Below are 17,509 nucleotides of genomic sequence, written 5' to 3' on the forward strand. Positions count from 1 at the left end.
TTTTAAATCAACATTTAATTTTATAATGAGGGCTATAGAAGTATAGAATGGTACTCAACCATATATATACATATATAGATACACACATTCATACATATATGGGTGTGTCCATGTGTGTATATATCCATATACTTGTTTCAGTCATCCGACAACGGCCATGCTGAAGTACAATCTTGATGAATTTTAGTCGAACGAATCGACCCCAATTCTTATCTTTTTTAAAGTGTGGGACGTATTCTATTGACCTCTTTTACTGAATCGCAATGTTACGGGGAATTAAATACATCAACACTGATTGTCAAGCAGAACAAAGTCACTTTTATATAGATATAAGCGATGGTATTCTTTCAGTTCTGTGCACAAAATCCTCTCACAAGGCATCTCTCTCTCTCTCTCTCTCTCTCTCTCTCTCTTCTCTCTCTCTCTCTCTCTCCTCTCTCTCTCTCTCTCTCTCTCTGTATATATATATATATATATATATATGGAGAGAGAGAGAGAGAGAGGGGATGAATTTCCATTAAGAGTGCCTTGAGATTTTTCCCTTTTGGATGTGAATAGGAGTTATCGTATATGCTCGGCAGAATTTAAAACGCACACACGAAACTGAAAAGAGAAATAACTAATTAAAAAAAGTAATTGATAAAACTTTGTTATATATATATATATATATATATATATATATATATATATATATATATATATATATATATATATATATGACGGATCCGATAGGTTTTGTGATTAATATTGACAAAATATGCTAACAGATTACACGAATGCACGTGCGCACATATACATATGCGTCATAACTGGTCCTAAGCGCTGAGTAATATATCAATCCACAATCTCACTGCTGCTTCATATTAACCCTTTGAACCCTGGACCCCTGAAACTTACTTGACCATATACCTGGTTCCCATATGCACTTCATCGGTAGAGCGGTACTACAATATACATAAAAATAGACCATCCACCGGTGAACTGGTGTTACAGACTCAAAGAGTTTATGTGTGCTGGTATATTAGCATAATTTGTCAATACTTTATTTTCATCGCCTAGCACTTACCGAGTTCCAAATCTGGTGCTGTTGAAGTTTGCTTTTAATCCTCATAAGATTGGTGACATATATAAATACCAGTTGAGTATTGATGTTGACGTAAACGTGTATACAATACTAGAAAAGCATCTAGAAGACATGCAAAGTAGACTAGACTTTTGTACCACTTGGACCCGAAGTGCAGAAAGCCAGAATAAAATCTGGCAGGCATTATGTGGAATAGTCAAACTGGAGGTAGAGATCTACTTAGCAAATAATGGAATATGAATGATTTGATTTTATAGAAAATATGCTATTGTCTACGACATATGATATGACAACATCTATATGACACAAATATCAAGAATTCCGTATTGTAATATTCAGGAATGCAATAGAAAGTACGTGAAACTATGAAAAATGAAGTTTTTTACCCTTGCATATTAAGGGAAATTATATATTTTTGATGTTTCGTAACTATGTATTTCTTTAGTTTTAATATTATATTATGGATCGACAAGGATGGCTGGATGTGCCCCCAGATTTAACTTAAGTTGCTCCGATGCAAATGAGTTCGATACCGTTTATGCTTCAATTGAGTAAGGGCAATTAGGCAAAAGAAATGACCCTGGAGCAAGTCTTAAAGAGTGATATTCTGGGGAAAATTGTTTCGTCAATTTAGTTAAGGAAGTAGTTTAAATTGACGGTTATTATATGGTTCACGATGAGATGAAATACAAGTGAAAGGAGTGAGCAAGCATGGTTGATATATGCTTAGTTTGTTTCAATAGCAACAGTAAAAACTGTAGAGTAAGAAGACAGCACATCCATCAGATTGGTGTTTATTAGTTTTACTTTTCCGCCATGAATATTTTATTTTCGTCGTTTAAACGTTTACGAGTTCGAACCTCATAGCGTAACCTAATGTGGTCAGTAAATAAATGTCAATCAAATCCTGGAATCGATATAATCAGCTACTCCAAACTATAGATGTTATATTGAGCCTTGATTATAGATGAGTATTTTCAAATATTTCTTCTCTTATTGGGACATAATGACCTGAATTATTAAACCAGAGCTGACAATGGATGTTGTAACGATAATGATGGTGTGGATCACGATGATATTGGTGGAAGTGATGATATACAAGTTGATGAGTATAACGATTCTAACATTTAATAAACGTTCCCTTTATTTTTTTCAGGAATGATTTTAGAAAAAATATAATGCGTAATGGCACTTTTTTAAAGAAATATATTAATTTACATTCGTTTTATAAGGAAATCGGTCAATTATAACAAAAAGGTCACTTTAGAAAACTATATTTTATCTAATGTAGTCTTTATTATTGATTTATAAACACGAAGGTTGAAAAGCATTCTAAAACGTCAAGTAGCACTTGAGAAAAAATGCAGAGAATCTTGCTGCTGCAATATCATTTATGAAGGCAAAAACGTAGCAAACCTATTCTTAAACAAATTTTGCATGAATGGGTATAAATATATAAAGGAATTATTCACATCACAAGTGGTAATTTTATTTTTGTAAAACCCAGAGAATAAATATCTAAAGTATTCTGATACACCTTTCTCTTTGTGGTTACATTTATTACCAGAAAGGTCGCTCCGACGTTTGACAGTAGGGTTAAATTAAGAATTCAACCATTCATTTGAAGAAAGTCAAAAAGTCATGCATTATCGTAGTTTTTGATCATACACCCTCAAAGCAAAATCGATACTCTCAGAAGCGCGTACGCAACGCATTGAATAGCACACATAGGAGATTATACACATAAAATCAGTTCGTAAATGTTTACAATAAAGAAAAGAAGCTTACACATAAAAGGCAACATGCACTCATTACAGATCTGAACGCATAAAGATGAGCCTCGAGCATGATACAATATACAACAAAGAGAAAACTCAGATGAAGATAGAACAGTGTTGACAAGAGGCTTATGGCGGTATGTAATACAATGGATACGTTAAGATGATAAATATACATGTATTGATATTATACCATTAAAAGTAAAAACAATGTCATTGCTAATAATGCTATTTTGTATAATGCAACAAGAAGGTTAATAAACAATTTGGATTATAGGGTCGCATGAAACAACAGAAGATAGGAGAGTACTTATATATTCATTTTATATTATTATTAAGTGACATGTGCATATTATGTAACAAAGGAAATTGAGCTGATTTATAAAAGAATCTCTATTGTTTGATAATACTTGGAATCGGTTTGATCTTCGATCGACATCCGAAGTCTTATTTTTGGATATGTACGTCGTATCGGACAGGATAGTCGCTGGCTTTGATTGGATTCAGTGCAATGCAAATAACTTGGACGAAGACAACCGATGAAGAATGGAGATTAAACCAACCGAAACACGGGATATATATAAATATTAAACATGAATATTTCATCTCTAAAGTCGAGTTAACCTATATAATCATATTTTTTTTTACCAATAACTCATCTGAAACACTTAGACAATCTTTAATACTCAAACACATACACGCACACCCAATCGTATATGTGAGTGTGTATATTTTGTGTGCACATATGCAAATATATATATGCATGTGCGTGTTTGTATACGATTATACATATACCTACACATAAATATAAATATTTATAAGCACATTTTATATGTAAACATACATGTATGTATGTATGTCTGTGTGTGTAAACAGACTTGGGTGCAATTATTAACGCTACAGTCTTTTATATGAATAACCATTATATGAAGAGGTCATTTTATTTAAGTTCGACTTCTAACTGCTCAATATAGGCTCGGTAATAGGGCTACATACCATGGTACATTACATGATAATGAAATCTTTGCATTGCTTCTACGAAAACTGTCCAAAATAGAACACTATCCTAGAAATAAGTATGATACTAAGGTTCATTGCAGTGACAAGTTAACAGAACTAGATGTAATGCCATGCAGCATGACTTTCGCTTCTTAGTGTTTTGAGTTCAAATCCTGCAGGCACCAAGATTACTGTTTATCTTTCCGAGGGCGATTTAAAGTACAAATTTAGAGCGGTAGAGTAGCGGGACACTGAGGCTGTTTTCCGGTTAAAACCCCATGCTGACTGACTTGAGTGGTATTTTTAACACATCGGTCAGTATAATACACCAACGTGGCATCTTAGGTTACTTTAGAAAGTTCCAATCTATTAAAACCATTTGAGTCAAATTTGCAGCCTATGGATTCCTTCCTCACAAAACATCGGTTGCTTTAGAAAGAATCGCGTGGTAATTGCCTGCTTTACTGACTGAGAAATACAACAAATATATCACACACAATACTGATTATACAGCTGTAGGACAGTTATATATATATATATATATATATATATATATATATATATATTGTGGAGATGTACTTGCATAGCAAGTGACTTGATCTGAGATCGCTTGCTGAATTCGTCACTTTGAAACCACGACCTGTTCACTGACAAAATGTTGTGCCGCACAAAATGCCGCTAATGATTCTGTTAAGCCTGCATTCGATTCTACCAGTCCACCGCATTGACTATTACAATAATAATGCAGCCATAATAATGCATTTATGTGCGTAATTCCTGGGTTTGCATATGATATATCTGAGTGAAAGTTAGTAGTTGAATTAGAAAAAATATGAAGAAATCCAAAAGTGTGGTATCACTTCTGGTGGGACCCACCGTTACTTCTGTGCCTCCCATTAGTGGAGATTTTCCTCTTCGACTTTGATCCAATCGCCAGTCACTTAAAACACGAACGACCTGAGGTTTTGTAGGATCGACCAAGCGGAATGACGATATGTTGACTCCGTGGTGCGTAAATTCTTTTAGCTCATCGTAGCGTATATCCTGGAAAACATGAAAGATTAAAACTAAATAGCATAAATTATAAATTCTTGGTTACGCAACGTTTTAGTATAATTTCAACACACTCTGTTTAATAGCTTCATGCATAAAGACAAACTAATTACAGAGAATTATGTAAAGAATTCATATAGCTATGAATATTAAATGGATTTTACACAACACTTTGTAAATAGCCTAGAAAGACGCCAGCTTAACATTTTGGAATCAGGAAGTGCATACACACACATATACTGACGCATACTCCCCCAAACAAATAATCCGAAAGTCTCCAACACATAATCGGAGAGACTAAATTTCAAAAGAGGAAATTTTCAATTACAGAGAACATACACAGAGCAGCGTATTCCACAAATAATATAGCTATACACATCAAACGATTGAAGTAAAATTAGTGGCACTGCCGAACTCATCTTCAGCTATCAATTTGAAAATGAGAGGGAAAAAAGTTGTAATATATGTATGTATCTGGGTGTATTAATTATATCACATTTCGTGTAAATTATTAGCATTAACTTGACTGAAGATATTAAATATATACATATGTTTCGTACGATATGTCTGTGTGTATTTAAAGGGATATACACAAATGTTATTTCATAACGCTTGAGGAAGTTGGTTTGATATTTGAATGACACAGCTTGGAATGAAGAAAATTGACATCATGCATGTAAGAGAGTATTGAGGTAAGAGACATTTCATTTGAAATGGTATATAAAAAAAAATTATTTAATTGATAAAAGACTACTACACATTTGTAGAGGATCCCTTGTCAGTTTGAGTCAGTAGTCAGTAGTAATTCCTGGAGGAAAGCCAACTGTTGTTAAAGAGAAATGGCTACATGTAAAATGTATGCATCTACTCTGAAATGTGAATTGAAATGCAAATTAAATTGTTTCCACTGTTGTTGCAAACTTCATTTTTCTATTGAATACATTGAAATACGCTAAGCGAAGGAAGAAATAAATGCACACTCGTATAGAGAGAAATGCACACATGCAAACACCCATCGATACATCCATGAGCGGAAAATACATTAAGTATAGATAATTAGTTGTGTATCTAAATATGCACTAACTATGCGCACGCGTGAATATTTGCGCGTGTATATATGTATTTACAATGGAATGTATGTTGTACTTAGTATTATTGCTGATATTGTTTTTCCTTCATACTTTGCCCCACTTAGTTTTGGATATGTAGAATGCGATCGTGACATAATAAACCTAGATTGGAGCTCGTTTCACCAGGTCTGGATGCAACCAATTTGATATCTAGAGAGCGAGGGAACAACGAAAAGAAAAAAAACAGATGAACCAGTACTGGGCTAACAATTATCGTCCGTGAAAATATGCCAATCATAGTTGGCGTCATTATAATATAAACTAAGAACACAAAAAAGTTATTTATTCACGAGCTGGCAAAATTGATAGCACGCCGGGCAAAATGCTTTTTGTTCGATTTTACTTTCTGAGTTAAAATTCTGTCGAGTTGGCTTTGAACGCTGACATAGATTTAATCAACCTCCCCTCCCCTCAAATCCTGCTGGTCCTATGCTAAAGTTTGAAACAAATATGAAGCATTAAACATTCAAATTTCGTTGATATTTACAATTCTATATTTAAGAGGTGAATTATCTACGTTATTTACATTCGACGGATATTCGTCCTCGTCTTGTTTGTTGTTTACGTAACGTTTGGGCTGATATACCCTCCAGGCTTCTTCAGATGTCTTGGGGTAATTTCGAACCTGGGTTCTCATTCCTAAGGTATTTTTCGATGTTATTATTTTTATTATTATTATTATTATTATTATTATTATTATTATTATTATTATTATTATTATTATTATTGTTCAGGTTACTGTTTGGAATCGAACTCGGAATCTTGGGGTTAGTAGCCCACGCTCTTAAACACTATGCCATATTCGAACGGATATATGGCGTAGTGGTTAAGAGCGCGGACTACTAACCCTGTGATTCCGAGTCCGATTCCAAGCTGTGACCTGAACAATAATAATAATAATGATAATAAAAATATTAATAATGATAACAATAATAATGATAATGGTAATAATGATAATAATGATAATGATAATAATGATAATGATAATAATGATAATAATGATAATAATGATAATAATGATAATGATAATAATGATGATGATGATAACGATGATGATGATTTGATGATGATGACGATAATGATGATGATGATGATGATGATGATGATGATGATGATGATAATGATGATAGTAGAATCGTTAGCACACCGGGCAAAATGTTTAGCAGTCTGTCTTCACGTTCTGAGTTTAAGTTCCACCGTGGTTTACTTTGCCTTTCAATTTTTCGGGGTCGATAAAGTAAGTACCTGTTGAAAACTGGGGTAGATGTAATCGATTTATCCCCTCCCCAAACCTGCTGCCCTTGTGCTAAGCTTCGAATTCATCAACATCATCATCACACTTCTCAGACTGATTGCATGTCAATATCTTTTGATCAGGGGCGTGTCATAACGAATTACCATGGGTTCTGTCAACTTCGTTATTTCAGTTACACAACTTCTCAAAATCATGGCTTGTTCCAAGTAGTGCTGCTTTCTGCAACATCTCAGACTTGATAATGAGTCCATGCTTGGCAACCCACTTCTGAAAACAGATTTTTACGGTTCCAAGTGCCCTTATCACAACAGGTAATAACCTATACTTCCTCTGTTCTCACAAACTTGCTATCTCATGCTTCAAATCTGTGCCAAATAACTATATTAACATACAATGTGACTTGTAGCTTCTATGTGAATTATCATAATTATCATTAAAACAGCGAGTTGGCAGTATCCTGGAAAGGATGTAAATGAAAGTCGATCTCCGCAGAATTTGAACTCCGCAGAATTTGAATGTAAAGATGGGCGAAATACCACTAACCATTTTGTCCGGCGCACTAACGATTCTGCTAGTTCTCCGCCGTATGAGACACGTTATACTCAATTTTTATTTTTCATTTTATATATAAAATTTAATACTTAGTGCAATATATTTCTTCCCTTCCTTTCATGGTCAAAAACAACCAGCCAATTATTAACCTATTAATTCTAATTTAGATTGATTCTGATATTTCATTTTTGTTATAACCCTCACTGTTTCACATTTCTTTAATTAGATATTGTGTTACATTTTTAAATTTGTTGTATAATTAGATGATACAAACATGAGAGAGAAAGAAAGAGAGAGAGAGAGAAAGGAAAAAAAAGAACTACATGCAATGTAGTTCTGATTTCACTAAAAATATTGTAATTTCAATTATTGATTTGTTTCTATATAACCTTGATGCCACAGACGTTATAATTAAATGTATTGTGTGTGTGGTTATCTAACCTATAATTCTATATAGTATAGATGTAATATATATATATATATATATATATATATATTATATATATATATATATTATATATATATATATATATATATATATATATTTAATCAATATAGGGTGGCAAAAAATTTTGTAGAATTTTTTTGCCACCAGCGGCCTAGTGGGAAAAAATTAAATAGTCATAGACCATTTTTAAGTTCAACATCACAATCAAGGAACGGCCATAATAGGCCATTCACCCACTAGAAATAACAGCCAAAGCTTCAACCGCAAATAAACATCAATTCCGTAAACCAGGAGAAAATTAAAAAACATTTACCCTGTAATTTCTTATACGATGCACCGTTTCATCTACTGTTTAATGGTAAACTAACCTGATTAAATTAAATCAAGCCAATCTTCTATAGGCCTTAGAATCATCAGTAAGAAATAGCCAAGTCGGAACAGATATTTTCACGAGGCATTTACCATTAAACAGTAGATGAAACGGTGCATCGTATAAGAAATTACAGGGTAAATGTTTTTTAATTTTCTCCTGGTTTACGGAATTGATGTTTATTTGCGGTTGAAGCTTTGGCTGTTATTTCTAGTGGGTGAATGGCCTATTATGGCCGTTCCTTGATTGTGATGTTGAACTTAAAAATGGTCTATGACTATTTAATTTTTTCCCACTAGGCCGCTGGTGGCAAAAAAATTCTACAAAATTTTTTGCCACCCTATATTGATTAATTATGAATTTTCTGGTTAGTTCCGTAATGGAATCGGCGGCTTATATTTATTTGCTGCCGATAAATTTGGCGCGAGTGCGATGATTTGAAAATTTTAGGTCAGATATTGCCGAGGCAGGGTCGGAAATGCCTCGTGAAAATATCTGTTCCGACTTGGCTATTTCTTACTGATGATTCTAAGGCCTATAGAAGATTGGCTTGATTTAATTTAATCAGGTTAGTTTACCATTAAACAGTAGATGAAACGGTGCATCGTATAAGAAATTACAGGGTAAATGTTTTTTAATTTTCTCCTGGTTTACGGAATTGATGTGATATATATATATATAATATATATATATATATATTATATATATATATATATATATTATATATATATATATATATATATGTTATCAATTAAAACGTCGATTTTCAGACACTCGAGTGTGTTTTGAAGGAGATTTGGCTGATATTTCTTGCATGCGGACTAACACAGTTCTCATTCAAGAAAAATAGCCCAAACTCATTAGAATATGATCCGAAAAATATGATTTTCCAAATATATTTTAATTGTATATTCACCAAATATTTTATAAACTTTTATATAAAAGATTTTGCAATCAGAATAGAATACCATACCTTATTCAGGATATGACTTGAAAATACATAGCTGTATATAATCTTGATAAAACCGGATTTTAGAATTCAATATTATACCATTTTAATGAGCCTTCGCTTGTTCAAATTCGGATAAAATAGCTGTGATATTGAACAGGTGATTATTGATATCTTTCTTGGCAGTAAAAGCATTACAAATTACAACTCCAGCTACGCACGTTAAATATAAATGCTAATTTATGTGAAGCTTTCATGAATAATGGAATTGGAAGTGTCACGATAATGTTTTCGATTTTATAAACTTGTTATTGTAAATTGAGTTCATTTTTGAGTAAAACCGCCCTCGCATCAAAATCAAAATAATTGTGTTAACTAAGATGTTCGCTATATGTCAAGCACTGATATTTTAACTGAGTATGAAGAGATAATAATGTTCTAAAATGGAGAACATTTCAGTTGAAACATGATGCAGACGTTTTGTAACAGGTGTATACATTTTCAGTCATTAAGAACTAAAGACTTCTTTGTTTCGGTTATATGCGCTGACCTTTTTGTGAAGCCCCCATTGCAACTTTCCTATTATTCTACCTCATGTGTTAGTAAACGAAAAAGATTTTTAAAAAATTAAGAAATTATCAGTTTGAAGATTATATGAAATGATATTGCATTTAGAATTAAATAAATCACATGACCTTAAGAAACGCTGTCATAAAAGAAAAAATCCACGTAAAGATAAGTTAGGACAATCTAGATATTTACAAAACTGTAACACCATTGTATTAAAGATACGATCACACATATTAAAAAGAAGAAAAATGTATTTTCAGATATGTTTTGATACATAGTGAATGGACGTTATTAATATTAGAGAAAATGCCAACCAAATATATTAGCTGAAATTCTTGATTTCTAAATTTGAAATAAAGCCAAACATTCGTCAGGGCTACTGTAGATGACTTCGGCCACAATTTATTATTGGCACCGATTTTGCAAAACCAAGATTTGTATAAGCAAAACTCTGATCTATATGATTTGAATTCCGATTACTACTTGACTAAATAATGTAAAGAATGTATTTGAGCACTTTACGATCTCTGACGATGTACCACACTTATTTGATTATAGCATATTTAATTATAAACTTATTGGATACGAATGCTGAAATTTTACCCAACAGCAAAAAATTGGAATGGACGTTTAAGAATGCATTCGCACTAAAATCAAAATAGAATTTAGAAAATAGAGGGTATTTAAAGTACATATTCTCACGAAATAATGATTCTTTCCTTTTAGCTGAAGTTAAATAAATGTTATGAGCAATTATATACATTAAGTTAAGTTGAGGTCGGCTTTACCTAAATATTAACACTGATTTGGATGTAGAATATCACTTAATTTTGTCATAAATGGCACATATACTTTCACTTTCTTTCACCACATTTTCATGTAAAACTTCTATGAATGTTTAGGCCTCATTCTTGGCAATTGTCCAGGAATAATGTCCGGTGATTTTTGTATGACGTAGAAACAATAGAAGAAAAGAGAAAAAAAATACGATGGATTTTTTTGTTTCAGTTTGTGCGTGTGGTAAGGATATATATTTCGAATACTAATTCTTGAACTTGGTACTAAAATACGATAAAGTTGTAACCGATTCTTTCGTTTCAGTCCTAATTGATTTTAGACTGCAAATATTACTGAAACTGTTAAAAAAATCTCGGGAATCTAAACTTGAAAATTATATTTCAGATTATTGAGTATACGAAAATGCGTATAGATGGCTACATCAGTTTAAGAATTAATGTTATATCGATAAAATCTCTTCTAATACAATACAAAATTGATTGTGAGAAACGATAGAAAATCTTTGCAATAAACTTGACTTTCTCCAAATTTAGTCGAAGTTAAATATCCAAGGAAATAATGAAAGTGTAGTAAATAACATGTTGTGATTGAATCTATAGTTCCCATACAACATAAATATTTCACTCTTTAAGAGTACTTGGAACAAAATGAATAACAAACTGAGATAGTATATTTATAAATAAAAAACGTACTAACGCAGTTGTTGACTAAGATGATTATATAATTAATCTGATTCGAATATCCATAACTTTTGCCTTCAAAATACACCGAGTATTTTAGAATAAATTCCGAGAAAATGAACTTTAAAAATTCCTTCTATTGAAGCTCATTTAACTCGTCTCTGATGATGGAATATCATTTATTTCCTTGAAAAAGCTATAAGACCACCTTTCTATTTATAAATGCCCTAGGAATATCAAATTGTCTTGGCCTTGTTATCCTATTTTATTTAATATATATATATGTGTGTGTGCGCGCGCATGTATTTTTGCGTGGGTGTATGTGTCTGCTTGTAACATAAGAAAATTAATAAATATATAGAAAGGATTTTAATAAATTTATTTGAGTAATATTTAATTACCTATATAGCTAATGGTGATGGAAATGCATGATCACCGTAATTCTTATCTTCATTATAAAGATAATTTGTTCGGTTGTGGGTTAATAGGGTATCTTTCATGGTGTAGTCCAGCAGCATTGATAGTATGTATATATATCTTCCATACACGATTGCAAATTTATGATATAGTAGATCTCCGTGCATCTGTAACCTCAAATCCAGAATGCTGTTTATTCGGTGGATGTTTTCTCTCAATTACTGGGCTTACAATATCCTTACTGTCTATGCTAGGGAATGTTATTTCTTTGAAGCTACATTGTCATTGGTTAAACAGAACACCCTGTCACGGGATCATGCAACATTAGTGAGATTTGTAAACCTACATGATCTAATTGTTTAAAACTTATTAAAAGATAATTTTCTACAAAGTTATATTCAGCTGTGGTAATGGTTATTTATTCTAAAAGTAGAGAGGAATTGGTTCCACCATGTTTAAAGACATATGAAAAGCTCTTACAATGGATTCTCAAAGTAGGCTATTGAACTATGCAAAAAAAAACTTAGATGAAAAGATTATAGTGGTCACAAATCTAAGTTTGCTCACTGTGTCTTTAGATCTATATATCGATATATATTGTAATTATAGTAAGTGTAAGGAGAACATGCTGTCCAATAACATAAATTTAAGCCATCCATCAATAACGCTAAAAATCCTTAGTAACATCCGTTAGCACACATATAACTTATGTTTTAAGATTATAAAGAGCATTTCAGACATACTACACAATTATAGTGACACATTAAAAGAGCTGGCTTCAAAGAAATATTACATTGCATTCAGAACACTTATATTCATAAACACATCGCTGAACCTTTTATATAAACATCTCCCATACACCAGATAAATTATAGGCCATTCACTATAAAAGTAACGACACTGTTGTTGCTAAAAAAAAAACTAAAGTACTTTTAGAATAAATAGAATAACAATTTCCAGTGCGAACGTGCAATCTTTTTCACTTTTTATGCATCATTCGAAACATTAAATTTTATGAACTTCAGGACTATATTGCAGTAAAAACTTTTGGAAAAAAAAAGATATTTTCTCGGATCATAATTGTATATTCCGACCTTTCCTTTCTAAGGGATGTCTCAAAATTGGGTCAGACTAGCTGCATTATTTGTAGATAACTGTCACACAAATTCACGGATACCTTGTGGAAACCTCACTCACGCTTCCATATGGGTGCGTATATGCGTGCTTGCTTGTGTTTATGGAAAATAATTGGAAAGGAATTGGTTCCACCACGTTTAAATAGACCACACGGCTTCATCAGATGATAGCATGCCACACTATATATATATATATATATATAATATATATATATATAGTTGAAATTGACAGAAAAAACAAAAGGTGTATCACTTTAACGGTCGGGAAGGTGAGAAAGTCTTTATATATATGCAATTATATGATCAGTAATCTTATGTATATGTGTAAGAATGCCTCTCTTTGAGCGGTATAGTTTTCTTTCTGTAATTCTGTAACATATTTTACATTTTTTAATCTATGGTTTTATAATTTGCTTTATATCTGTATATTGTTTAGCTAAAGATTGCATGTGTATCTGGGACACAATCTATAGCTGCATGTTGTGCGTGGACATCGGTTACTATTTACAAAGCAGGTCTGACCTTTCGACTGATAACTGCTGTTCAACAAAATGATAATTACCTGATTAGTGAAAGTGTTAATGAAAATATTCTACGTGAAAATACAAATATGGATAAGAATAGTCTGCTACAAATAAATTGGTAAGGAACAATGTCTTTGAAATAGATTGTTTTAGCTTTAGAATCTGAAAAATTTTAAATATTACGTTGGAAGAATAGCAAGGTAAAATGTTCAAATAGTGGAACGGATGCTGTGCAAGTTTTGAGGTTGAAGTTTTCGCTGGAGGGCTCAACACGAAACTTTAGACGTCTCTTCATTCCTTCGAAATAAAATGTTTTCCATTGTTTGAATTATTTGCATTTGTGTTTGCTTTGTCTTAAATGTCAATTTTCAAAACAAACAGAGTTTCGTTTGTGTCCTGTTTTTAATCACCAGGTTTATTTGGTATTCTGGAAGAATACCAGGAAGCGGCCATGAAATTCGCCAACCAAAACTCTCCCAAACAAGTATGTATATATAACGAATTAGTAGTATTTAATATTTATGGGGATGTATAACCATTAACTGTTTCATAAAATTCCCGCATCTTCCAATAACTTTTGAAATATATTCGTTATATATATATATATATATATAAATTTTAATCTGCGCTTTTAATACTTTTTATAAAGTAATTAAATATTTATCTTATTCTATTGATTATAGATTTTTAAAATCTTGGACGACATTACCCAATGCTTCCTTCCGCTATTAAAAACGTAGTTTAATGTAATGGGTTTAAGTAGCAATATTAAGACTAGCTGTTATTGGTGATTTTCATCTCTCTTTAACTTTGATACCCTATAGTTATGAACACATTCATCGCAATAGTAATCCATTTTTTGTCAATCTAATACTCGGCCTGAGCAGATGGTAACGGGAAGTAAGCGGCCAGTTGGTATATTTCTAATTTTCAGCAGAAATCATATCTCAACAGTGAAAGGAAAAACAGGATCCTTTGGAAACAAACCCCTTTTAGTAAAAATTTGATTTCTTTGTTTATTCAATCCGGTTTCTCTCAGTACGTTGTGTATACTATATGTATACGCAGGTTTAGCTACAGTCCATACATAATTCATATGAATTTAGTACACAAGTAATAACGCATCAGATGAATAGTTTGAAATCTCAATTTCGTACTTGAACAGTTTGAAATTTCACATCTAGACCGGGAACATATTAGTTGAAAGGACATTTACGTTCAACTTCGACCTTTCTCTTTACAAGTATTCTTTAAACGGAACAGTTGAGTGCAACGAAATTTATTACTCTTTCTAGCTGGCCAAATTACCCAACATAGACTTTCACGTTATTTATTAAGTAGTTAATGAAATTTTGCAGAACTAATTTTTGCCGAAATAATTCTTAGCTTGTGTTTCTTCTGAAAATTTGTGGATAACATTGTTTAACATATCGCCCGAAGTATGTATCACACGGCTAAAATCCAAATTTGCTGTCGTAGTAATTTCACAGTCAAATATCATATCAGCTATTTCTCTTTGACAAGGAGATTTTTCTGGGTAAATTATGAATGAAAGTTTCTAAGAAATTATAACAATTTAGTGATTTACAATGCGAGAGAGCATAATAAGCTCAAGACGAAATAGAAATCGCACGTATGATGATCGACTCTATATAATGCTTGAAAAATATATAACGTTTGAAAAATAACATGCAGACGATGATATTTATGTTAGTATTTGTTTAACACGTATTTTACCGATTCTGGGTGTTGTGATGGTATAGTCGTGTTTGGCATAATTTAAACACTACAGAATAAAAAATACGTGCGCCATTTTATCCATTCTGTTAATCCACTACTACACTTTTCCACTATACAAGAATACTATCCAACTGATTTAGTTTTGGATATTCAAGTTGTTTTTGTTGAAATGCAAATTGGATTAAAGTTAAATAACTTTTGGTCTTCTATTTTAAAATTTTATTGATTTATATATTATGTTTTATTTTAATTTGTTTTTGAGATTCTGTCAAATAATGCCATATTTTGCATAACAACGCTGAAATATGAAATGTCACGCATATATACAATTACCGAAAGACACAGGACAAATTCTGCTTTAGAAATTGGAATTCAACATTGAATAGAGTATTATTCTCATCATTCAGCTGTGTCCACTTTTAGTGAAATCAGGAAATTTTAACATCGATAATTCTCTTCAAGTTGGTCAGTGGCTCCATAACACACTAATTAATTGTGGCTGGTTAAAATTTAGGATAAGGATTCGACTCTAGTAAGGAAACTAAATTTACAATATTCCTTATGAGTGAGAATATTTATCCTACATCTAGCGACTTTCCGTTATTTCAGACTAGAAAACACATTCCCCATCACCCTGAAGGAATAGGAACTACTGATCATCTCCGTTTTCAGCAGTAAACGTTTTCATGTAGATGGTTATAACATACTTACACACACGCACATACACACAGACTCACACACACAAACATACACACAGGCACACAAACACACACATACACAAATATATATATATATACATACATACACACACACACACACACACATATATATATATATATATATATATAATATATATATATATATATATATATATATATAAATCAATTCATAAGTGAATACATATATACATGCATAAATAAATGCATACATACATACATACATATGTATTTAGAACCACAGAAGTAGTAAATATTCAAGTGAGTTTTCGCTCGCTATGAAACATCTGTAGCTCAGATCTTATCTACTCCATTCCTTAACTCATGTATTCTAATTCGCAAACGCGGCGACTCTGATCATCTACCGTGAAATATAAAAAAAATTTTTTTCAGTTTATTGCATTTAGATACAAAAAAATTCCACAACCATCCGTTTCAATAAAGCACTATTTTGTCCCGGAAAGTTGTTTTTCATATTTACTATGGATTGTTTGAAGATAACTTTCTTCCTACCCCTCGATCCCTATATCTTATATATATAAGTAATTAAGTCTATGTCCGGTTAATGAGCGACCGATGATTTCGCATCCACAAAGGGTTTAAACCCGTGGTCGTCTTGTGAAACTCCAAAATGGGATTCCTACCTCTGGGAGGTAGGGATACCTTATGGCCATTTTCTTATTAAGTCACCAAAAAGTAAATAGCCCCTTAGACCAATTTTTTGAGGAGAAAAAGAAGTGGAGTAAAGGATTCTCCGCTTCAGCTTGTTTTAGATCGTGAGGACCGTTCCGGGTCTAATTGGAGTAAGGGGAATCCTATGCTTGCAGCAGGTAGCGTTTGAAATGTGAAGACTATAGCGTCAACATCACGGCCAGGGATGACCATCACAATGATGACAGCCGCAGTGATATCGCCGGACCTACGTTTCGAAATGATAAAAGCATCGATGGTAGCTCAATAACACCGGCGGAAACAACAAGATCTTCGGGCCAAGAGCCAAGCGAAGATGCGCCAGTGATGTGTGCACAACCAATACCCAAGCCTAGAAATAGTTCGGGTCAGCCGGGACGACCATCAAACGACGCCTGTACAAATACAGGCCCTCTCACTTCAAGGATTCTGGAAAGACAATTCGTCACAACCCTGCCCTGTCACGTGTGGTGCTTCAAAGATGAAGATATTGTATAAGATATCAAGTGGAGGATCTTACAGCCACCGGGAGCCTTCATTAATAGGAGCGAACACTGCAAGCTCTGTATAGCTGAGCGAGCAAGGATGCTCAAAGATTCTCTGAAACCTGGATCACTGAA

General features: G+C 32.6%; 1 protein-coding gene across 3 annotated transcripts in view; it reads right to left on the reverse strand.

Annotated features, from left to right (window-relative positions):
* LOC115225708 (glutamate receptor ionotropic, kainate 2-like) overlaps positions 1-17,509 on the reverse strand; it is a 1,130,247-nt gene that overhangs the window by 279,730 nt on the left and 833,008 nt on the right. For all 3 annotated transcript variants that reach the window (XM_036499016.1, XM_036499022.1, XM_036499020.1), the window contains one exon: positions 4,738-4,905. In XM_036499016.1, coding sequence (XP_036354909.1) covers positions 4,738-4,905 — 168 coding nt within the window. The remainder of the gene's footprint in view (positions 1-4,737; positions 4,906-17,509) is intronic.

This window comes from Octopus sinensis, linkage group LG2, assembly GCF_006345805.1.
Source record: "Octopus sinensis linkage group LG2, ASM634580v1, whole genome shotgun sequence".
In the NCBI taxonomy this organism is placed as follows: domain Eukaryota; kingdom Metazoa; phylum Mollusca; class Cephalopoda; order Octopoda; family Octopodidae; genus Octopus; species Octopus sinensis.